The sequence below is a fragment of the Pan paniscus genome, chromosome 11 (genome assembly GCF_029289425.2).
Source record: "Pan paniscus chromosome 11, NHGRI_mPanPan1-v2.0_pri, whole genome shotgun sequence".
NCBI lineage: Eukaryota > Metazoa > Chordata > Mammalia > Primates > Hominidae > Pan > Pan paniscus.
In genome coordinates this window covers 3,902,270-3,926,285 of record NC_073260.2, presented here as the reverse complement: position 1 = coordinate 3,926,285, position 24,016 = coordinate 3,902,270, and the positions used below count along the sequence as shown (strand labels likewise).

The window sequence follows — 24,016 nt, the reverse complement described above, 5'->3', positions numbered from 1 at the left end:
CTCAGGGCGCCGGGCAGACCCCGGGATGCCTGTGCTCTCGTTTCCCCAGGACTTCTTTAGGCAACCTGAGTCTACCCCAGGGTCTGCCACGGTCCAGTTCAAAGACCTACAGTCCAACCGCCGAAATGCACTCATCAAAGAAATCCTGGTCTTTATCTAGGCTGCTTTAAAAACACGAATCCACTTGATTCATGGAGCACAGAGACTCCACAGAGTGCTTGGACTTTTCTGTTTCTTCTCGCACACCCCACATATGTTCCAGAGTCCCCTGCCCTCTGAAGCCACCAAAATCTCCCTCCCCGAGCCTGAGTCCCTGCCGCCCGCTCTCTCAGCCCCTTGGGCATTCGGCCTTGTGTGGTTTTGTGGCCTCTGTGCCTACATCCAGGTGCTTCGTGACACCAGAAGTCCGAGAGACCAGCCCCACGCCAGCGTCCGGCATCCTGCCTCCTCCCCACCTCTCCTGCCCTCTCCCCACACCCCCTCACCCACCAGCAGCCAGACCACCAAGCCCAAAACTCCCCACAGAGGGCCATCCTGGGAGGGAAGGCTGGGGGCGCATGTGTTAGGAAATCTTGTCCCTAACGCATTGGAGGGTGTTGATTTTCCATTGTCCCACAGGGTCCCACTGTTCATGGCCAGTTCTCTGGCCCTGCCCTATCTCCTCTCAGGTAGCCCTTAGAAATGGGACGATTCCATCCTGGAACAGCAAGACCACACGGGCCAGGAGTTCCAGCCTGGGAACAAGAGGAGCCTGGCCAGTGGAGGGGCCAGGAGTGGGCCACAGGGAGGACCTGTGGCCAACACAGCCTCCCTTCACGTCCCTCCACAAGGAAGGGGGAGAGCGAGATGCCGCCCTCCACCCCACGAGCTCTTCAGTAGGGAGGAGGGAGGTGTCCATGTGCTGGTGAGGCCTGGCTGGCCCCACTGCCCCAGCACCAGTGGGGTGAGCCTGTCCCGCCGCCCACCCACAGAGGCAGCATCCGCAAGTTGGAGCCACATGGGCACAGCCAGGTCCTCGCCCAGGTCAACCAGACCCGGCCAGGGCAGTCAGGCCGGTGACTAATGGCCTTCCCTGCCGAGGCCCTTTGTGCTTCCTAGCTTTTCTAATGCAGCTGTGAGCCTGAACCTCTAATTATCACCTTCAGTGATCTGCCAGGTCAGGCTGCCCTCCACGGAAGCTCCCGACGGCTCTGCTCTCATCCTGCCAGAGGCCAGAGCAGGAGCTTCTAAGAGCACAGACCTCAAGCGGTCAGGAGAAGCGAGGAAAAGAAGCGAGATAGCTTGAGTCAGGGGTCATCAGGTGCCCTGGGCATGGCCTGTCCTGCCTGACTCCCCAGCTCGGCAAAGTCCCCTTCTCCTCCCAGATGCCCGGGACCCTGTCTCCTGGTCCCCCTTCGCACCCAACCCCTCATCAGCCAGAAAAGGGGCCAGACCACAGAGGGGCCTCCCATGGCCCCTCCTGCCCACTGCTCTGGGACTGGCTGGGCCCCCTTCCAGCCCCCACACCCAACCTGGCCCCCAGACTGTGCCCACTTTGCCTGCCTCGAGCCCTTAGGATGCCTGTCCCCCGTCTCCATCTGAATGCCTCCTGTGGAGTCTCTGATTTCAGCTGAGAAGCCGCCTACCCCCATGACTTGCCTGCACTCCAAGGGCACCCCACAGCCTCCAGGGCTCCCCCGTCTTTGTGGGAACCACCCTGCAGTGCAACTGTCCCATTTCTTCTCTGTCCCCAACCCACTGTGAGCAGCAGGAGGTCAGCAGAGGGTCTGCTGTGCTCATGGCTATAGAGGGGCACCTACCTCTACCCCCAATGCCTGGGACACTTGGGCTGTCACAGCGGAGGGGGAGCTGCTGCCTCAAGTGGGCAGAGGCCGGGGATGCTCTTCAACCCCCAACAATGCACGGGCCGGCCCCTCACAACCAAGGATGGTCCAGCCCCAAAGGGCAAGAGTGCCTCCGAGGAAAGACCCAAGGCTGACTCCCCACAGGCACAGGGCCCGGCCCACGGTGGGGGCTCAAGAGTGTGTACAGAGAACAACTAAGCCTCCAGCTCGTTAGCAGGTGCTCTGTTGAATGCCTTCCCAAAGCCGGGAGGGATGACATGTATCTTAACACACACACACACAGATGTACACACACACATGAGCACTGTTTGCCAAAGTAAACAGCCTGGCAGGAGACACCATCGCTGCGTCCAGGGCACTGCCTTCCACCATTCTGCCCAGGCCCACACCCCATGTGCTTAATCCCAGCCCAGTGTGGGTGGAAACCACACCCACAGGACACCAGTGCTTTCAACTCCGGAGCCCTGTGCCCTCCCACTGCACCGTCCCTGCTCCCTCGGAGGAGGGGTTGAAGCACACAGAACTTGAGGCCCCGTCCCAGCCCTGCCCCTGCAGGCTCTGCCATGTACACTCACTGACAACTAGGCCCCAGTCTTCACTTCCAGGAGGCAGCAAGGGGCCCTGCCTTGCCCCTCCCAGGATGGACGGTCACAGGAACTGAACAAAACACTGAAGAGAGAAGCACCTCCCGAACTGTAAGGTGCTGTGCCCCTAGGAGGAGCGTCCCAGGTCCCACTGACCTCACCAGGCCACCCCTTCATCAGGACACCAGCCCGCTGGGCGCCTTGTGGGGCAGGAGCCCAAGGCCCACATGTGCATCTGCCCACTGTGCAGGGAGCATGACAGCCCACAGGCTCCAGCGTGTTCAGGGAAGGGAAGGAACCAGGCAGATGGCTCGTGGGCAGGCTGGCAGCACCACCCCCATGTGGGCGGTCAACAAGGACATTTGTGCTGTCTCCTCCTCCCGTATCAAAAGACACCACGGTCAGAGCTAGTTTCACCCAGGAGACAAGGCCTCCAATATCTTGGCTTTGCTGTCTGTCCTCCAGGAAGCCCCACCCCTCCACATGACACAACCTCCTTGACCCTCTTAGCACTCAGTGCTGCTGTCAGCCAACCCTTCTCCACGTGGACGGATGCAGCCACTTTGCTTGTCTTTCACCCCAGCAGACTGTGGCTCTGTGAGGGCAGAAACTAGACCTGGCTCTTTCCCTTTGAATCTTTTCCTCCCAACCCCCAGCTCTAGACTGGTGTGTTTGAGTTATTCCAGGGAAACATGCAGAAGGAGGGGATGCAAGTGTGGATGGGTGGGTGGATGGATGGATGGATAGAAAGGTGGGTGGATGCATGTATGCATGCACAAGTGAATGGATGCTTAGATGGATGGGTGGATGGATGGAAGGGTGGGTAGATGGATGGTGGATGGGTGGGTGGATGGATGGGTGGATGGATGGTAGATTAATGGTGGATGGATGGACGGATGGAAGGGTGGATGGATGAGTGGGTGGATGAGTGGGTGGATGGGTGGATGGATGAGCAGTGGATGCATGTATGCATGCAGAAGTGAATCGATGCTTAGATGGATGCATGGATGGGTGGTGGATGGATGGATGGAAGGGTGGGTGAATGAGGGGGTGGATGGGTGGTGGATGGATGGTGGATGAATGGTGGATGTGTGGATGGAAGGGTGGATGGATGAGTGGTGGATGGAAGGGTGGATGGATGAGTGGATGGATGGATAGAAAGGTGAGTGGATGCATGTACGCATGCAGAAGTGAATGGATGCTTGGATGGATGGATGGATGGGTGGGTGGATGGGTGGATGGATGGATGGATGGATGGAAGGGTGGGTGGATGGATGGTGGATGGGTGGGTGGATGGATGGGTGGTGGATGGAAGGGTGGATGGATGAGTGGATGGATGGATAGAAAGGTGAGTGGATGCATGTATGCATGCAGAAGTGAATGGATGCTTGGATGGATGGAAGGGTGGGTGGATGGATGGTAGATGGGTGGGTGGATGGATGGGTGGTGGATGGAAGGGTGGGTGGATGAGTGGATGGATGGATAGAAAGGTGAGTGGATGCATGTATGCATGCAGAAGTGAATGGATGCTTGGATGGATGGAAGGGTGGGTGAATGAGGGGGTGGATGGGTGGTGGATGGATGGATGGATGGGTGGTGGATGAATGGTGGATGGGTGGATGGAAGGGTGGATGGAAGGGTGGGTGGATGGGTGGATGGATGAGCAGTGGATGCATGTATGCATGCAGAAGTGAATGGATGCTTAGATGGATGCATGGATGGGTGGTGGATGGATGGAAGGGTGGGTGAATGAGGGGGTGGATGGGTGGTGGATGGATGGTGGATGAGTGGTGGATGGAAGGGTGGATGGATGAGTGGGTGGAAGGATAGATGAATGAGCAGTGGAAGGACGGATAGAAAGGTGGGTGGATGCATGTTTGCATGCACAAGTGAATGGATGCTTAGATTGATGCATGGATGGGTGGTGGATGGATGGATAGAAAGGTGGGTGGATGCGTGTACGCATGCACAGGTGAATGGATGGATGCATGGATGGGTGTGTGGATGGATGGGATGGAGAAAGGGTGAATGGACAGGTGGATGGTTGCTCAGAACATAAGCAGAGGGACTGTGTACTGTGCAGAGGAGCAGGAGGTACACAGAGGCAGGGTCTGGGCCTGGAGCCAAGACGGGAGGCCTAAGGACAACAAGCCCAGAGAAGCAAGACATGCGCCAAGCAGAGCCAAGAGCCAGGAGTAATTAAGCCTGCGTGCACAGCCCTGGAGCCCCAGCAGCCCTGTCTTCATTAAGATGCTGACCAGGGAAATCTCATCAGAGATAGAAATTCTGGCTTGAGCTGCTTCCAGCCCTGGTCCTGTCACCTTCCCCATAAAGTGTCTCCTAATTTGGCCAGAGCCCTGGGGCAACCCTGCCTGCAGAAAATCTCCAGGGTTGAAAACACCCCTGAGCCCAGAGCAGGGTGGTGTTCCTGCCTGGGGTGACTCACTTGACCCTCTGAGGCCTCCACTTGTCCTCTCCCTTCACCAAGTAAAACTCAAGGACCCAAATGCCATTAATTCCAAAAATGTCCATCTCAGGGCTGCTCAGAGCCACCTTTGGCAGGCTTGGCCATCACCATAGCCCTGGCCACCTGGAGTTGGCAGGCTCCAGGACACATCACATGCCCCCACAAACCCCGCTCATTGAGCCCCACACAAGGCTGTTAGGCCTCCATCTCCTCAATTAAATGGATGGAGAAACTGAGGCTCAATGAGATAAGGAAACCGCCTTGGCCAAGAGTGCACAGCCCAGAGTGGCTGAGCCGACCCCAGACTCGGGCCTGCTGCAGGCAGCTGGGCAAGTTCCCTTTCACAAACACAGTGACCTTGGGGTTACCTGCTGAGGCTTAACACAGTGACCTGGGGGAACTTGAGTGTCCACCTGATGAAATTGGACACTCCCAGTCTCAGACCCTGAATGCGCCTGGGATCTGGGAGGTGGGAGAGGATCGGGGAGGTGGGAGAGAACGTTGAGGACCCGCCAGCACTCTGAGCCCACCCCCAGAAGCCTGTGGACACCTGGGACACACGGACTCCCCTAACACAGGGATCCCCAAACCCCAGGCCACAGACAGGTACTGCTCCACGGGCTGTTAGGAACCAGGCCACACAGCAGGAGGTGAGCGGTGGCCGAGCGAGCATGACTGCCTGAGCTCCACTCCTGTCAGATCCATGGTGGCATTAGATTCTCGTGGGAGCAAGAACCCTATTGTGAACCGCGCATGCGAGGGATATAGGCTGCGCGCTCCTGATGAGAATCTAATGCCTGATGATCTGAGGTGAAACAAGTTCATCCCGAAATCACCCTCACCCTGTCCATGGAAAAATTGTCTTCCATGAAACCCGTCCCTGGTGCCATAAAGGTTGGGGACAGCTGCCTTAACATTTGCACACCTGGAAAGCAGGTGTGGTCATCACATTTTACAGGACAGGGCACCACCAGAGAGGTGTCAGCACCTGGCACAGAGTGAGACATAGACAGTGTCTGCAGGACTGAGGCTGGGAGGCACAAACCACCCCTCCCAACGCTCACCGCACTAGGAGTCAGAAGGGCTTCGCACCTGTCTCAGCTTGGATGCACTGTGTGACCCTAGGCAAGTCCCTTCCCCTCTCTGGACTGCATCCTCACCTTCTTGCAGCAGGTGGAGTGCAGACCAGCCTCCCCAAGGCCCCTTAGAGCTCCGAGGGTGCAGAATTCTGTTCCTGGGCTGTTCCTGGGCTGCCCTGCATCTCCCCAAGGCCCATCCACTTCTGGAACTCTGAGCACCAGCCTGGGGTCCACAGGGACTGCCCCCAGGACCCCCGTGTGCTCAGGAAGAACCAGGGCCTGTTGGTGGGAAAGGACCGTGAGATGCAGCCAGCAGATGATTTCTGTGCTTCGTGACTCAGTTCCTCCGGGGGGATTTCTGTGTCAAGTTGGAACAAATTAAAATTCATTTGTCTTCCTTTCGGGAGGAGAGCAGCCCAGCGGGGAAGTGCAGCTTGGCCTCTCCCAGTGCACCCGGTGCCAAGGCAGTCTGCAGGAAGTGGCACACTGCTGGTGCAGGGACAGGGCAGGTGCACAGGGCAGAGGCCGTGCCCATCCCAAGCCTGTGCCCTGAGCCAGAGCCCTGCTCCCAGCCCCTCCCAGAGAGGATCGTACTCACTCGGTCCACTGCAATGATGCCCCTGCATGAAAGAAGCTCCCTGCTCCCTCGGAGTGCCTCACCTGGGAGCCTCCTCTGGGCCTGGTGGAGGCCACAACCCAGCGAGGACCTGGCACAGTTGGCAACGTGAGTGGTGGCCCACGATGCAACTTGTGATTGTGGTTGTGGTGGAGTAACAACACCTCGTCCACACCCGCCCGTGGAATGCTGCAGGCGAGGCGCTGGGTTACACTCTTCACGCGGATTATCTCATGTGACACTTGGCTCCCACCCGCCCGTGGAATGCTGCAGGCCAGGCGCTGGGTTACACTCTTTACGCGGATTATCTCGTGTGACACCTGGCCCCACCCATCTGTGGAATGCTGCAGGCCAGGCGCTGGGTTACACTCTTTACGCGGATTATCTCGTGTGACACCTGGCCCACACCCGTCTGTGGAATGCTGCAGGCCAGGCGCTGGGTTACACTCTTTACGCGGATTATCTCGTGTGACACCTGGCCCCACCTGTCTGTGGAATGCTGCAGGCCAGGCGCTGGGTTACACTCTTCACGCGGATTATCTCGTGTGACACCTGGCCCCACCCGTCTGTGGAATGCTGCAGGCCAGGCGCTGGGTTACACTCTTTACGCGGATTATCTCGTGTGACACCTGGCCCCACCTGTCTGTGGAATGCTGCAGGCCAGGCGCTGGGTTACACTCTTCACGCAGATTATCTCGTGTGATTCTCACAGCAAATACATTATCATCCACATTCAGATAGGGATACTGAGGCACAGCATGGCAGACCACACCAGGAGCCGTAGAGGCGTTTTCATTTGTTTGTTCAACAAATATTTTTGTGCACCTGCAACAAACTGTGTCCTGGGCTGGAGGCTGTAGTCAGATGGACAAGGCAGATGGTCCCCTGGGGCCAGGCTGTGCTGAGGGATAGGCAACCCAGGATGTGTACAAGTAGCTCCATGATTACAGTGGGGCCACAGTGGGAAATCCCGCGCGCTGACAAAGCAGACAAGCCAGGGTCAAAGACAAAATCCCTGCACCCCATCCCGGACAGGCCAGGCTGTCCCGTCCGTCATGGAATGCGCCCCCCCCACCGCCCAGAGGATGGGGTCCTGGAGCCAGTCCTCAAAGGCAGGAGAGTGGACGTCGAGAGAAGGGAAGCCCACAGAGGCCAGGTGCAGCTGCCGGGAGAGGAGCTGTAGGTGGGGGACGCCTACATGGAGGGACAGCCCCAAAGGCTCCCGTCTACAGCAGCCATGACTCTCACAGCTTAGGACCCGGGGCACCCAGGGTCATCTTTACGAACTCACTCAGCCCACATTTCACTGAGGCCGACCTTGTGCCAGGCACCCCGCCAGGCAGGAAGGAGGTGCAGGACATTGCTCAGAGCACCCAGTGGCCACCCAGGCAGAGGAATGCGTGGGGATCTCGGGGAGCCCCGAGGAAGGGTACGTCCTGTCCACAGCAAGGCCATAGGGTGGGACCGGGTAGGGAAGCCACACTAGGCAGCTCTGGGTAGGCAGGAGCCATCCAGGCCGGGGGAGCGGGGACCACACTGGGGGTCCTGGGCCCGGGGAGCTGTGGGCTCTGGTGGAGACGGATGTGGTCAGAGTGAGGAGTTAGGGAGAGCACCCACTGCCTGAGGGAGCCGGAAGGGGACCATTTCACGGTCCAGGCTAGAGTTGGGGGCAACATTGAGCAATGAAGGTGGAAAGAGGAGACGAGGCATAGAGGGAGAAGTCGGGCCACCAGCTGTGGACGTCAGGGGCAGCAGCGCCCCCAGGCCAGCGTAGGGGCTCTAGGAGGAGAGATTTCCAGAGGAAGATGGGAGTTTTGGTCCTGCTGTGTGTGGGAGCCACTCGGGTGGCTCTGCAGGGGTGGGGCAAGATGCTGGGGTCTGAGGGTGGGTCTGGGAGAACAGCGAGCCTGGCAGAGCCATGGGAGACCAGGAGGGGCCTGCACAGCCTCAAAGTGCCAGCACCTGCCCTTGCGCCCAAGGTGATGGCCGGGGGGACTGAGGTTGGCCTTGGGCCTGTGTGGGCCCCGTGCCTTGCCCAGCTCCCAGCTCAGCCATGCAGCGTATGCTAGCAGTGCCTGTGTCCAGGCTTGGCGTGCAGATGCCCAGGGCACCCTGAGGGGGGCCCCAAGCTGCAGCAGGAGGCAGATATCACATGGCTGTGCATGCAGGGTAGAGGGGACAGTGCGGGCATGTCCCCCCACCACAGACCAGGAAGCCACCAGGAGCAAGGCACAGGTCTATGCAGGCACGATGTGTGTCCTTGTCCCCAGCAGCATGGCCGGGCACAGAGCTGGGCACACCGGCCTGCTCAGGAGCATATGGCCGGTGGGGGCCTTGCCAGAGCTGGGTCCAGATGATGGGGCTGGAAGGACTTGCAGCCAGCAGGCTGGGGCCCCAAAGCAAGGATGGCCTGCACCGCTGTGGGCTGGGAAGGGGGTGCTCTGGAAGCCCATGGAGGGAAGTGGGGAGTGGTCAGAGGAGGGGTGGGATCTTCCCTGTCATTGCCTGGACATGAAAGAGCAGGAGGCTGAGCAGCTGAGGAAGGGAAGAAGATAGGGTGGGTGGGGTCTGAGAGGGAGGAGGCGGCCCCAGGTGCCTGCAGACAGGGATGGAAAAGAGGGTGGGGTGAGACAAGCTCTGCTCCCCAGGGCATCGAGCTGGTGCAGAAGAAAGACCCCCAGGAAAGAGCCCTCGATGCCGGCTCCCCGGGTCCTGGTCCTCCAGCCTTCCCCCGTCCACCCTCATGTCCGAGTTCCCATCCACCCCCTCACAACTCCCACTTTCATGGTGAAGCCTCAGGATGCTCCTCTGAGTCCAGAGGAGCCCCCTCCCTGCATCCGCCTGGCTCATTTCCTCCTTCCTGCAGGAACATCACCCAGCAGAGCGGCTCCATCATCCGTGTAAAATAACCCCCAACCCAGCCTGGCACCTCATCCCCAGCCTGCCTCAGTTTCCCTCCCAATCCTGCTCCTGCCCTTCCTGCATTTGTCATTCTCTCCCAGCGTGGATGTGAAAGAAGCCTCCGAGGGTGGGGACTCTTTCTCCCATGTCCTCTGCTGCCTGCCTGGACCTACCACCCGACACTGGACAGGCACTTTTGGAAGGAAAGAATGAGTTACAGAAAGTGCCTCTCGTGGGGTCCGGGGCGGGGCAGTGGATGATAAATAAGCTTTCTCGTAAAAATACTGCTGTGAATCCTGCTTGGCGAGAGGCAGCCCACAGACGAAGAGGCAGCCCACAGATGCCTGCCTTGTGGATGCGAAGGGAGGCCGGCAGTTTTGCTGAGAAATGTTAGGAAAAGGTCCAACTGCTCCACCAGCGACTGAGGCAGGCCCGGTAAGACTGAGGATATGGATGTGGGTCTGATTACAGGCGACAAGTGGGGCCGCTCAGTGGATGCCAACGGCAGGGGGTGGTTCCAATGGACTTTGTCTAATTTCCTTTTTTTTTTTTTTTTTTTTGAGACAGAGTCTTTCTCTCTTGCCCTGGTTGAAGTGCAGTGGTGCGTTCTCGGCTCACCGCAACCTCCACCTCCCAGGTTCAAGCAATTCTCCCAGGTTCAGCCTCCGAGTAGCTGGGATTACAGGCGCCTGCCACCACACCTGGCTAATTTTTGTATTTTTAGTAGAGACGGGGTTTTGCCATGTTGGCCAGGCTGGTCTCGAACTCCTGACCTCAAGTGATCCACCCGCCTCAGCCTCCCAAAGTGCTGGGATGACAGGCGTGAGCCACCGCGCCCGACCTTAATTTCCTTATTTTTCACAGTAAAGGAGACGCACAATTCTGCCTTACTGTGCATCAGACAATCATGGGGTCACTTTTGACTCACTGAGGGATGGAAACTGGAAGGGGGTGAGTTGGGGCTGAGACACATGTTCCAGAAGAAATGCCCTTCTCTGCAGAAAGAGTGGGACCCTCGGGCTGTGTCGGGAAGACAGAGAGAGGAAAGCAGGTAGCCGTGCGGCCAATGAGCCAGTGGTCCCGGCAGCCCAGGGCAGCAGCAGCGGAGGGCGGCTCAGCTGCCCTTGGACACAGGATGTTTTTGGGGTTTCGTAAACTGACGATGATGCCACTGATGCCACTGATCCCGTGCCTGGCGCTACACTAAGCTCTTCCAATGCCAGCGTGCTTCATCCTTTGCGATGACCCTATGGGGTGGGAACTGCCGCTACCCCATTCTGCAGACAAGGAAACAGAGAGAGTGGAGAAACTCGCCCTAGGTCACACAGCCTGTAAGTGGCAGGGCCAGGATTTGAGCCCAGAGAGTTCGGTCCCAGGGTCCACACCCTGAGCCATCACACTCCACATGGGTGTCCACCTGGCCTTGGCCAGAGGAAGGAGAAGACCCGAGCCAGCAACTCAAAAGGGTTCACTAATAAAAGTGATGAGACCGGACGCAATAGCTCATGCCTGTAATCCCAGCACTTTGGGAGGTTGAGGCAGGCAGATCACCTGAGGTCAGGAGATGGAGACTAGCCTGGCCAACATGGTGAAACGCCATCTCTACTAAAAAATCAAAAAAATTAGCCGAGTATGGTGGCACATGCCTGTAATCCCAGCTACTCAGGAGGCTGAGGCAGGAGAATCGCTTAAACCTGTGAGGCGGAGGCTGCAGTGAGCTGAGATGGTGCCCTTGCACTCCAGCCTGGGCAACAAGAGCAAAACCCCACCTCAAAAACAAAAAGTGATGCTGCACCTGCTCCACACTGAGCCCAAGGGTACAAAGTGCCCCCCTCCGATGACCCCTAACCATGATCCGCCTCACCCCCCGCTCTGCCTGGTCTCACCCCAGGACCTTTGCACTGCCATGGCCTCGGCCTGGGCCGCTGGCCCCAGATCTTCACGTGGCTGATCCCTGTGGTCGTGACAGTGCCCTCCCCGGGAGCATGTGCCCAGCTGGCATGGCCAGCTCCCCCTTCCCTCCTGGAATTCTCTGCCTGATGTCTTCTCGGGGTTGCCTTAAGTTCCCTTTGCCCACCCTGCCTGCAGTTAGACGGTAAACTGTGTGGCAGGGTTCATGTCTGTCTTGTTCTCCACGGTCCCCAGAGCCTAGCATGTGGGCTGGGGATGGGAGGATACCACGCCTTGCCAGTCTTCTCCTGGGGCTGGTGCACCTGCTGCTGCTACACCCTCTGTGCCACATGGTGGGTCCGAGCACGTCCTCTGAGCCAGGCGCTCCCTCGCCATGGGGAGTGCCTCTGGTTGCGCATTGCCTGTTGCACGTTGCAGGTTGCACATGGTAACTCCTGGGCTCACAGCAGCATCCCTAATTGACCTCTGTCTCCCACTCAAATGAGAATGCCCGTGTTTCTGACTCTGTGTTTGCCTTTAAGGAAATGGAACAGGGACACTCCTGGGCCCTGGAGCCGGCTGTGCTCTCTGGAAGGGGAGCAGCCGGGCATCAGGCCCACCCTCTCCCACCCTCCGTGCCTCCTCCAGCCTCCATCAGCCCTCAACACCGGCCACCGAGGGCCCTGGGGCCAGGGTGGAGACACAACATCTCTATTATTAATAATCAAATTTCCCCTGGGTCTGTGCTCGCTCATTCCCAGGCCGAGGACTGGGTGCTTTTGGCCCCATTCCTCCTTTAGTCGCCTCATCCCCTCCGAGATTAGACACAATGGCCTGGCACACAGAAGCCGCTGCAGAGGGACTGAGGCTGCGGAACTCACACTCGGAGCCTGCGGCAGCCATGGCAGCAAATCTGGCCTTGGGGCCTCCAAGGGTCGGGTGCCCCTGGGCTCTTGCTGCTGGCTTCTTCGAGCCATGTTTTCTGTGCCCGGCCCCTCCTTCCCCTCCCGGCCACATGCTGCCTGGGTGGCTCTAGGGAGCTGGCTGCTGCCCTCACGGAGACAAACAGTGATGATGTCACTGGGGAGACAGAGATGCCCACCGGCTACTTCACCCATCGCTCCTACCAGGGGCTCTTCTGCAGAGACTGCTGTCCAGGCCGGCTCAGCCCCAGGCCTGCAGCACTTGGTCTTGATGACAGGACAGCCCTGGCCTCCCAGCCACGCCCCACTGCCTGCCATGGCCAGGGACCCCAGCACACTCTTGGCTGGACCCAGGGAACTGAGACAGAAGTGAGGCTGCCAGGAGCACCCCTGGAGGTGGCTGTAGCAAGAATCTGCCTGCAGCACGTGGGGACACCAGGGTCCCACACTCACCTCCCAACCCTCGCCCACAGGCACTAGCAGGCCCCCAACTCGGGGGCCCCACTCTGGGAGGACTGCGACCCTGACCAGTCCCTGAAGAAGAGACCTCAACTTCAGGCCAGCATGAGATGCCTCATCCCCAGGCTCTCCGGTTCTTGATGCGTATCTTCAGTCTCCTTCCAGCAGCTTCTGAGACACAGCCATCCTGGGATTTGTCGTGGAAAGAGGGCTGGTCAAGGGCGGGGTCTGGCCTGGAGCTGGGGAAGAAGTTATAGGAAGGTGTGGCCGACATGGGCCCAAGGTGCCACCTGGGGGAGGGAGGAGACGGCCCCACCCCTCTCCTCCTGCCCTGCGGGAGGGTCAGCCTGCTCGGTGTGGACCAGCTCCTGGGCGGGTGGGGATTGACATTGGCTTTGAGGCTGCCGCGTTGGAGAGCCCTGTGGTCTGGGGCTCCTGGAGCTTGGACAGAGACACACCTGGCATTTGGCCAAGTGTGAAATTGGATTTGTTTCTGCCTTTATCAGTTAGCAAGGCAGTTGGTCATGGAGTGGGGGGTCCCTGGGGGCTGCATGGAGCAGCTGGAGCTGACAGCTGGATATGGCTTTTCTGGGTACCAGAGAACTGGAAAAACTGGACATTGGCCCATCCTGGGCAAAGGCCAACCTTGAGTACCTGTGTGAATCCTGGCAAGGGCTGGTGGCCTCTGGACTTCTGGGCCAGCCCCTGGAATCCATCCAGCTGCCTATGGGTCAGGACACTGCCCAGTAGCCTCTGGGATGGTGGCCTTTGGAGGTGGCAGGACTTGTGGTCAGGAATGGCCTGCGGCCTGAGACTTATACCAGGGCAGAGTCAGACCCCTCTGGGGGACAATGAGATTTCCTTACCGCGTGCGTCAGGCTCCCCAGAAAAACACAACCAGAAGGCTGTGGACACACAGAGAAAGAGGCTTCCGAGAGGGAGCTGGCTCCTGTGATCACGGCGGCTGGCCGGTCCCAAGGTTTTCAGCCAGCAGGCAGGAGGCCCAGGCAGGCTGATGTGTATTTGCAGCCCGAATCCAGAGGCCAGCAGGCTCAAGATCCAGGAGGAGCCAACACCCCTCCACTCCCTGGGGATTTGTGTCCTCAAGAGCTTCCCTTCTGCAGGGGTTGGTCCTGTCCGACTCCAAAATCCATACTGTGTGGCCTTGGATTCCACTTCTCCCGGCCTGGCCCCAGCCTAAGCCCAGGCCTGGACCTGTGAGAGTCCCCATCTCAAACTCAGGCCAGCGAGGGCTGAGATGTGACCTCTGACTCCTGGTAACTTCTCAAAAACCTGTGGAAGAGGGCGGTGGCGGCAGGGATTTAAACGACAGTGATCAGCTGATGGACGGGAGGGGCGCCGGGCAGGAAGCACGCTAGGACCCGCCTCTGGGAACACTTGCCACTCCTCCTACCCCTTGTCCCCCAGGAAGACCAGCTCGTCCACCACACGCCAGGAGTGGGGACCTGCCATGACGGACAAACATCTCCCAGAGATGAAGGGTGGGTGGGACTCCAGGTGGCATTTCCGGAAGGGCCCCTTCAGGGGTCTGCCCACAGAATATCCCCCAGTCCAGATGAATCTGAGGACCACCCCACACTCAGCCCCTCTCAGCATCTCCCAGTGCTCAGGAAGGCACAGTGCGTGGGAAGCCTCCCTCCGAGAAGGGTGATAAACGTCATCTGAAATCGGAGTTCCCGGCCGGGCACAGTGGCTCACGCCTGTCATCCCAGCACTTTGGGAGGCTGAGGCGGGCAGATCACCTGAGGTCAGGAGATCAAGACCATCCTGGCCAACATGGTGAAACCCTGTCTCTACTAAAATACAAAAAATTAGCCGGGCATGGTGGCGGATGCCTGTAATCCCAGCTACTCGGGAACCTGAGGCAGGAGAATCGCTTGAACCCGGGAGGCGGAGGTTGCAGTGAGCCGAGATCGCGCCACTGAACTCCAGCCTGGCGACAGAGAAAGACTCCATCTCAAAAAAAAAAAAAAGAAAGAAAGAAAGAAAAGAAATCAGGGTTCCTGACATTACTTGGCTGGAATTCTTTTTCCCCATGTCACATGTATTATCATCCCACAGAATGAGTGTTCCAAGGGGCACATCCAGGAAATTCTGCCAAAATCTGCCTCCAAGCCAGTCACAGACCTGACCTTTGCGTGCTGAGATGTCCTGTGACATCCTTGTTCCCTCCCCGCACCCCCACCCCACGTTCAGCCCAGGAAAGAACCAAGTTCTGACACCTCCAACTCAGCATCTGCTTTCTCGGGCAGCCTCTTTGGGTCAGGAAATCGTTAAACCAACGAAGCTGCTTGCACCCTGTCCACAAACAGGTCAAAACCAGAGGCCCTACAAAGTGGACTTTCCATAACACCAGCGGCTGGCAGCCTTCCATCAAGCTAGTGCCAGGAGGGAGAAACTGGGAATGATTGTCTCTTAGACTGAATGGGGCCTGAGAAATTCCATGAAAACCATTTTAAACTTGAACTTCACCCAAAGTTTCCTGCATGGTCATTCCTGTCGCATAGCTGGTGCTTAGAAAACACCTGGAGCTGGAGGAAGCAGGCAGGGATCACCAGCTCACGTGTGGCCACAGCCAGCCCTTTCCCTGCACCTGGCATGCACAGCTGTGGGCCCTGAGTTACATCCTGGGAAAGAAAGACATCACGGGGCAACTAAGCGGTGGGACGGTCGCTATTTCCTTCTGTATTGCCCTGTGCCGAATTCTTCTCCCTAAGCAGGTGTTAGGTTTGCCAGGGATGGAGTCAGGGGTCTCCATTTGCTATCTGGACTTAGGGGCTCCGAAGCAGATGAAGCAGACCCCAGGGCCCATGACACACCCGCATCACTCCTTCACACATGGCCGCTTGATTATACTTATGAATTTGTCTGTGCACTCATTTGTGTATCATTAATAAAATGGGCCAGGCACACTGGCTCAAGCCCTGTAATCCCAACACTTTGGGAAGCCAAGGAGGGAGGATCCCTTGAGCCCAGGAGTTCAAGACCAACCTGGGCAACATAGCAAGACCCCGTCTCTACAAAAAAAAATGGAAAAATAAAAATTAGCCAGGTGTGGTGGTGCACGTCTGTTGTCCCAGCTAGTTGGGAGGCTGAAGTGGGAGAATCTTTTGAGCCCAGGAGGTCAAGGCTACAGTGAGCAGTGATTGCACCACTCTACTCCATCCTGGGCAACAGAGCAAGACCCTGTCTCAAATAGTAATTAATAATAATAATAAAATGAATACCCCTATGCCCCAAACCCAAGAATGAAAGCATTAACTGTGCATTCTCTCCTATCCCATCCTCCTGCCTTCCCCACCACCCCAGAGCAAACACAAGCCTGAATTCCATGCTTATTGGATTCCTTTGACTTTCATTTTATTGCATTTAAATGTGTACTTAAGTCCCACATTGTTTCATTTCAGTTGTTTTTCTACTGATCCTGCTGTATGTTGCATTTGGAGCTTGACTTTTCTGTTGTCACAGACTTGAACTCCAGAGCATCTGTGCCCACAGCACATCCATGCTGTGTACTACTCTGCAGCGTGAATACACCTGCCCACCTTCTACTGGTGTACTTTGGGGCATCTCTGGCATTTGCACAATCTGTGTCCTGGGGTACATTGGGCTTTGGAGCCTGTGGATGTTGAACTTTACAAATGAGCCTAATTTTTTCCAAAACAACTGCTCAAATTTACCCTTCATATATAACAGGAGGTCCTAAAGACCCCAGTCCCATCCATCACTCAGTGTGACTGTGGGATCTAAGATGAAGTTGCCCTGCACCTGGAGACCCAGGTGAATTTTACAAATGAGCCCAAATTTTTCCAAAGCAACTGCTCAAATTTACCCTTCATACAGAACAGGAGGTCCTAAAGACTCCACTCCCATCCATCACTCAGTGTGACTGTCGGATCCAAGATGGAGTTGCCCTGCACCTGGAGACCCACAGTGGGGTCTCCTCATTTGGCTTCCTGATCCCCGCCAAGGCTGAGCCCCTCTGGGGTGCTATCAGGCATCCAGCTTCTCTCTTATGTGAGATGCCTGCTCATTTATTTCGCCATTTGCTACTGGGTTGTATGTCATTTTCTCATTGATCTGCAAATGCTCTTTATATATGCAGGCTACTAATCCTTTGTCAATTATTAATATTTATGATGAGAATACTTTCTCTCAGTTCATAGCTTGTCTTTTTGTTCTTTTGAATTTGTCTCCAGTGAATAGAACTTCTTAATTTCAATATCTCCACATTGAAACATCTCTCCTTTTATAGTTAGAGATTATGTATTTTATTTTTAAAATCTTACCCACCCTCACCCAGCAGTTCAGTAGAGGCTGGGACACTAAGAGAGAAGAGCAAGAATCCTACAGACCATGAGCATCATGGCAGGGAGTGGGCTGGGGAGATCCTGAGATGCTCCAGAGTCAAGTGAGTGTGCTGAGCACTGAAGGAGCTTGCACCTCGTCCTCTGGGCTAAGAGCAGGTGGCTCAGGAGAAGTTCACATAGAGCAGGGTGTCCAATGCCCCAGCAGGAGAACAGTGTCAGGGAGAGGCCCTTCCAATGCATTGCGAAAACCCCCACTCATTGCAAAAAAAATCCCACTGAAAGCAAAAGGAATATTTGCTTTTGAGAATCATGAAAGGCCCCAGCCGGTGCAATTGGCTGCCTGGCCACTTCCACCTCTGTCCTCCTGGCCATTCTGAGGTTCAGGCTGATGCTCCTCGAGGCTACAAAACAACTGCCACAGCCCCAGGAATCCCACCCAGACCCAGCAATGCCCAGCAAAAGAAGGGGAGACTCTTCCTGGAATCTCTTTGAAAAACAAGAAAGCCTTCCCTAGAAGCTGCTGTTGTCAACTGGCTTCAGACCCCTCCAGCAGAACCGCCTCACATGCCGTGCCTAAACCAGCTCCAGGCTGGGAAGGTAAGACTCCAAGGTGCACTGGATTCACCCGCTTGGGGGTCACTAACCCTGGGAATGAAGATCCACTCACACCCCAAGTTTGTTACCAAGGAAGAGGAGTTGTGGTGACTGAGTGTAGGTGCCACCCGTGTCTGCCACCAGAAGCTGAGCTGAGTGAATGCCTGGGTCTGGTGGCTTTCTCCACCACCACTGCCGAGTCCCGTACGTCCTGTGCAACACAGGGAAGAGGAAGGGTGATAGTTCACAGGCACCCGCACTTTTACAGGTGTTCATTCATGACACCATTCTCCATCTGAGGAAACTGGGGCCCAGAGAGGTTGAGCAACGTAGTCAAAGTCACACAGCTGATAAGTCATAGAACTGATATTCAAGGCCCAGCTCTGCAGCCCCAGACATTGTGCTATGCCACCTAAACCAGCCAGAAGAACATCCTGGGAAGGGTGCAAAGGAAGCTGGCGGTGGGCCAGCAGGTGTGAAGGGGCCCAGGGCTGGGAGGAAGATGAAGACCCAAAGTGACCCGAGTGGGGCCTGCTGCCCCGGGGCCCTCCGCCTTCTCCAGCATATGGGGCGATGGATGAATAACATCTCAGCAGAGGCCCTGAGGACTGAGGACTGACCTGCCACTATGTCAAGACCTGAAGTCCCCAGGGCCCCCAGGATCTGCCCACCCCAGGAGAAGGGGGAAGGGGGACAGGGGAAGAATCCATGTCCCCCAAAAGTGGGCCAAGAAACGTCCTAAAGTGACTGAATCATCATGAATAGGCAAGATGACGTTTTCCACCATCCATGGACATGGTGGCTTGAGAGTCTGGTTCATCCACAGGGAGATGAAAGGGCCTCCCTTGCCCTCTTGACATCCACACCTGCTCCCTGCATGAGGCCCAGTGTCTGCCGAGGGCTCTCGTGCCCCCAAGGGGATTCCAGCTGCCATTGCCATTGCTCGTGGGACTGCGGGTGGAACGGGTGGGTTCATGGAGACACCTGGGAAGAGCTTCGCAGGGTTTGTTCAAATGGTGGAGTGTGTGAGCTCCTCACCACTGAGCCCGAGGGGCAGGCATCCGACTCTTGCTTCCTCCCAGGCCCACTTCCTGACCTGTGGCGGGAAGGGCCCTGACAGAGGGATGCCGAGGGTCTATGTCTCCCACATGTGATGGGAGCAGAGCGCACAGGCACAGGCCGGGGCTGACAGACAGAGCGGCTGGCACGGCCACAGTCGCATGGTTCTGAGCAGGGCAGGAGGCCCAGGACTGAGCCAAGCACAGACACCCACCCTCAGACCCCATGGCCGTCCAGCCCTGTCCCGGCTGTTTAGGCTGAGCGGCCACCCCGAGGCCCACCCCCCATAAGTAAGTCTCTGCCCCTTCCAGACTGACCGACCAAGTCCCACACTGCAGGGCACGAGGCTTGGCTTCCCAGGGAGCTGCCAAAGCAGGGAGTCAATTCCCGCGGGGTGAGTTCTGACCCACAGGACACAGGCCCGAGCAGAAGGCAGACTGCCCCGCCGCTCTGGGACGGATGGTTCCAGGGGTTCCAGGCCGTGTGGGGACGCCTGCTGAGCCACCACCTCTATCCCACACACACGCTGGCCTCCCCACCCCCCTGCTTCACTCCCTTCCCCCTCACTCTCACTCTGCTGGGACCACACTTCTGGTTCTGGGCTGAATCTGGGTTGGCACCCTGTCCCCCAGCAGCTCAGAATGTGGCTGCATTTGGGGACAGGATCTTTACAGAGGTCATGAAGGTACAATGAGGTGATTTTGGGTGGGCCCTAATCCCACAGGACTGGGGAGCTCATAACAAGAGGAGATGAAGACACAGACACTCAGAGGAATGACCTTGTGAGGACACAGGAGGAAGACAGCATCCGCAAGCCAAGGTGAGGAGCCTCCAGAGAAACCAGCCCTGCCCACCAGCACCTTGATTCGGGACTTCCAGCCTCCAGGACTGCAAGAATAAATGTGCGTTGTTTGAGCCCCAGCCTGGGGTTATTTTGGTGTGGCCGCCCGAGCTGACTCACACCCCCCAGTGAGACCCCAACTCCAGCTGTTCCCTAAGAAACCCAGGCTCCCCGAGTGGCACCCACAAAGCCCCAGGCATTGCCCTCCTCGCTGCAGCAGCTCTGGAAAACCCTGTGGATCCAGGAAGAGGCAGGCCCTTCAGAGCCCAGGGTCTCCCTTCCCTCCCCTGGAGAGCAGCAGGTCCCAAGGGTCTCGAAATCTAGCTTCTGAGGTGACTGAGGACTGAAAGGGATGATGTGGTGAAGGCTGAGCCCAGGTCTGGCGCATCTTAGGTGGGCAACAGATTTTAGCTAAAATTATTCTTATTATCATTATTAATTTCTCTCTGTTCCTCACCTAGGTCTTCCGCTAGACTGAAAGCCTACCCAGGGCAGGGCGAACCTCAGGCACCTTGTAAGTCCAGAGCCAAGCTCACTGGGTGCACCACAGCCCGGGCTGCAGCTGCGGCAGGCCCTGCCTGCAGCCACCTGTGGCCTCCATGGACAGACGGCCCTGGTGACCCCCACCTGAAAACCAAACTGAAACCTGGAGGAGGGGCTGCCCGGTGCACCGATTTCAAGGAGCAGTTCCAGAGTCGGCCTCTGGGGCTGCCCGGGTCGCCGAGTTCAAGGAGCAGTTCCGGAGTCGGCCTCTGGTCACCAGGGGTTGGTGCGTTCCTTCCTTCCCGAGGCACCCATGTGGGAGGTCAGGTGGGAGTCAGGGAATCAGGGAAACACTGTGGGACCCCAAGCCAGCTGAGCCCTGGGAGCACCAACGGGAAACGCCAACGAGTGCTGAGCCCTCCCGGCACGATCCAGGAAACCCTCTCAGCTCCACCAGGCGATGAAACACCACCTCTGCGAATCTGCGTTCCAGGGCCTGGGGCTGTCCAGCGGAAACACAGCTCAGCCACATTTAAGGAGGCAAAAAAAAAAAAAAAAAAAAGCAGCGGAAATTCATCCTGGTAATATATTTTTGTTAAACCCAATATACTCAAATATAAAGAATTATTAATGAGATTTTTTTGCATTTGTTTTTCTACTAAGTCTTCAAAATAGGACCTGGTCTTTATACCAGAACACCACATCCCAGGGCAGACCAGCCCCATTTCCAGCGCTCACGGGTGGCAATACCCCTCCCACACAGGGTGGATCGATAAAAATAAGAAAACTGTGAAAGCACTTTTTTTTTTTGACAGGGTCACATTCTGTCACCCAGACTGGGGTGCAGTGGCACACTCACAGCTCACTGCAGCCTCCACTTCCCAAGCTCGGGTGATCTTCCCACCTCAGCCTCCCAAGTAGCTGGGACTACAGGTCTTCGCCATCACACCCGGCTTGCCTATTTATTTATTTATTTATTTTATTTATTTATTGAGATGTGGATCTCACTATGTTGCCCAGGCTGGTCTCAAACTCCTGGACACAAGTGACCCTCCCTCCTTGGCCTCCCAAAGCGCTGGGATTACAGGTGTGAGCCACCGCGTCTGGCCTGACAGAACTTTTTTTTTTTTTTTTTTGAGATGGAGTCTTGCTCTGTCCCCCAGGCTGGAGTGCAATGGCACAATCTCAGCTCACTGCAACCTCTGCCTCCTGGGTTCAGGCGAGTCTCCTGCCTCATCCTCTCGAGTAGCTGGGATTACAGGTGCCCGCCACCACGCCCGACTAATTTTTGTATTTTTAGTAGAGACGGGTTTTCATCATGTTGGCCAGGATGGTCTCGAACTCCTGACCTCAAGTGATGCACCCACCTCGGCCTCCCAAAGTGCTGGGATTACAGGCGTGAGGCACCGCGCCTGGCCTCTGAACGCACTTTTTTCCAAAAAGAAGCCATAGGTCAGCGCAGATGTTCTCACTCATTGGTGGGAATTGAACAATGAGAACACATGGAACAGGAAGGGGAACATCACACTCCGGGGACTGTTGTGGGGTGGGGGGAGAGGGGAGGGATAGCATTAGGAGATATACCTAATGCTAAATGACGAGTTAATGGGTGCAGCACACCAACATGGCACATGTATACATATGTAACAAACCTGCACATTGTACACATGTACCCTAAAACTTAAAGTATAATAATAATAAAATTAAAAAAAAAAAAAAAAAAAAAAAGAACGGGGAAGCTTCCAGGCCTTCGCGAGCCCAGCGCAGCCTCCCGGGCCGGGCCGGGTGAGGGGTTTGCGGCTGATTCTCCGCGCGTCTCAGCCTGACCCGCCGGCTCCGCGCCGCTCCGGGAAGCGCGCGCTCGCCCCCTGCTGGACGCTCGCGGCCCTGCGCCCAGCGCGTTCGGTGGAGGGACCCTGGCACCCAGCGGGCGGAGCCGGCATTTCTGCAAGAAGGAGCCAGGTGGACGCCGGAAAACCCAGGCACCAAGATGAAAACACGTAATACACCTGGTGTTCAGATCCGAAGTAATGCAGGAATATCCGCGGGGCCCAAACTGTCAGATGCTAAAAGCAGCTCTGAATGGTGGGGTGGGGTCCTTCTCGGCTGTGGGGAAACTGAGGTAATTTGACTGACTCAGCTGCCCGAGGTTCTTTCTGGAAGATTCTTTCTCAGTCAGCGCAGACTGCCACAACAAAACGCCACAGACCAGGGCCTTAAACATTCAGTTCTGACCGTTCTGGAGGCCGGGAGGTCCTAGATGAAGGGGCCAGCTGGTTCCAGGTCTGGTGAGACCCACGATTGCAGACTCACGGCTGCCCCACTGCGTCCTCACGCAGCCTTTCCCGGGATGCGCAGGGGGAGAGCTCTGGCCTCCCCTCCTCTTCTGAGAGGGTCATTAATGCTGTCAGATCGGGGCCCACCCTTACAACCTCACTTCCTTCATCACCTCCAAAGGCCCTGTCTCCAAATAGCCACACGGGGTCTGGGAGCCAAGGTCTGAACCCGGGGACACAATTCACTCTACAGCACAGGGACCTAAATACATGAAACCACTGGCACAGACCTGGTGGTGCAGTCGCTGGCGAGGTGGCTGGTTCCCCAGAACCCCCGCTAGAGCTGCCCGGCAGCCTCCAACCCCACGCAGGTCGGGAGGTCTGCGGCCCGGCTCCCACACTGCACCGGGACTGCCTGCCTGATCCGAGAGGCCCCTGCGTTGCACACCAGGCTTCACTGCCTCTCTTAGGGGACAGGCCACAGGGCCACCCGGCGTGGCCACCTCCGGCCCACAGGGTCCAGCCGGATTCTGGGATGACAGTGACCCCTCCCCACGGAGGGCCTTCTGCTTCCAGAAGAAGGGTCCTTGAAGAGGCCCTTGCAGGGCCTCTAAGCTCACGGATGCTTTATCCCCACGACTCCCCATAGAGGGGCCTGGGGTCACCCAGGGGCCAACAGGAGCCATGGGCAGCCTCTGTCCACACCCAGCTGAGGCCCTGCCCCATTGGGTTGGAAGATGGACGGGAATCATTGGTTCCTTCCGGCACATCCAGCCACACAAAACTGATTCCTTTGGAGATTTTGCAAAAGGTTCTAGTCTTTCCTCAAAAAAGTGCGCCGGGGGGTGTGGGGAGGATTCTGTTCCTCTTTCTCTTTTAAACAAGGCAGAGGCATCCCCCTTCATAGCCATCCCCTACGCTGACCAGTGGTTTCTCATTAAAAAATGAAAAGTGCTTTCCCCAAAGAACTGAAAACAGGCATTCCAGCAAAATCCTGCACACACATGTTCCTGGCAGCATTGTTCACAATGCCCCTGCAAATGTCCATCCACAGAGCAATGTGGTGACAGCGTGTGGTCCATCCATACAGTGGGATATTACTCAGCCAGAAAAGAAAGGAAATTCTGGGCCATGAAAACATTACGCTAAGTGGAAGAGGCCGGTTACAAGAGGACACACGTGGTGTGATTCCTTTTCCACGACATGTCAGGAGTGAACAAATCCACGGAGACAGAGGGAGCAGAGCTTCCCGGGGCTGTGGGGGCGAGGAGTGGGGAGCCACTGCCTCACAGGGACGGGGATTCGGCCTGGAGGCCTGAAAACTTCCTGCAACTAGATGGAGGTGGTGGTTACGCAACACCGTGAATGTCTAAACGCCCCTAAGCTGTGCACCTGAAAATGATTCAGCCAATCATCCACTTTAAATACGTGCGGTTCTCAGACATCTGTTCTACCTCAATAAAGTGGTCTGTAAAAACGGTTAATTTTATGTTATGTGGACTTTACCCCAATTTTTTAAAACAGTGCTTCCATCCCTTGCAGGGCTCGGTCCAGCAAGGACCCAGCTGTGAAGCTTGTGGTGGCTTTTAGGGGAGCTCCAGGTTACTTGGGGGTCTTTGAATCCCGACACCCATCCTAGTGTCCACAGCTGGTCCCTCTCGCCCCCCGG

At 56.8% G+C, this 24,016-nt stretch overlaps 1 protein-coding gene and 1 long non-coding RNA gene across 2 annotated transcripts in view; one reads left to right on the top strand and one right to left on the bottom strand.

Moving 5' to 3' along the window:
- The window catches only part of LOC129398723 (uncharacterized), a 96,561-nt gene that overhangs the window by 42,845 nt on the left and 29,700 nt on the right, over positions 1-24,016 (bottom strand). The gene's annotated exons all lie outside the window — the stretch shown is intronic.
- On the top strand, positions 9,285-23,105 carry LOC117981612 (uncharacterized). The gene is made up of 4 exons (XM_034967053.3): positions 9,285-9,377; positions 9,886-9,926; positions 19,472-19,567; positions 20,050-23,105. The coding sequence occupies exons 1-4, from the start codon at positions 9,285-9,287 to the stop codon at positions 20,654-20,656; spliced, it is 837 nt and encodes a 278-aa protein (XP_034822944.2). The 3' UTR covers positions 20,657-23,105.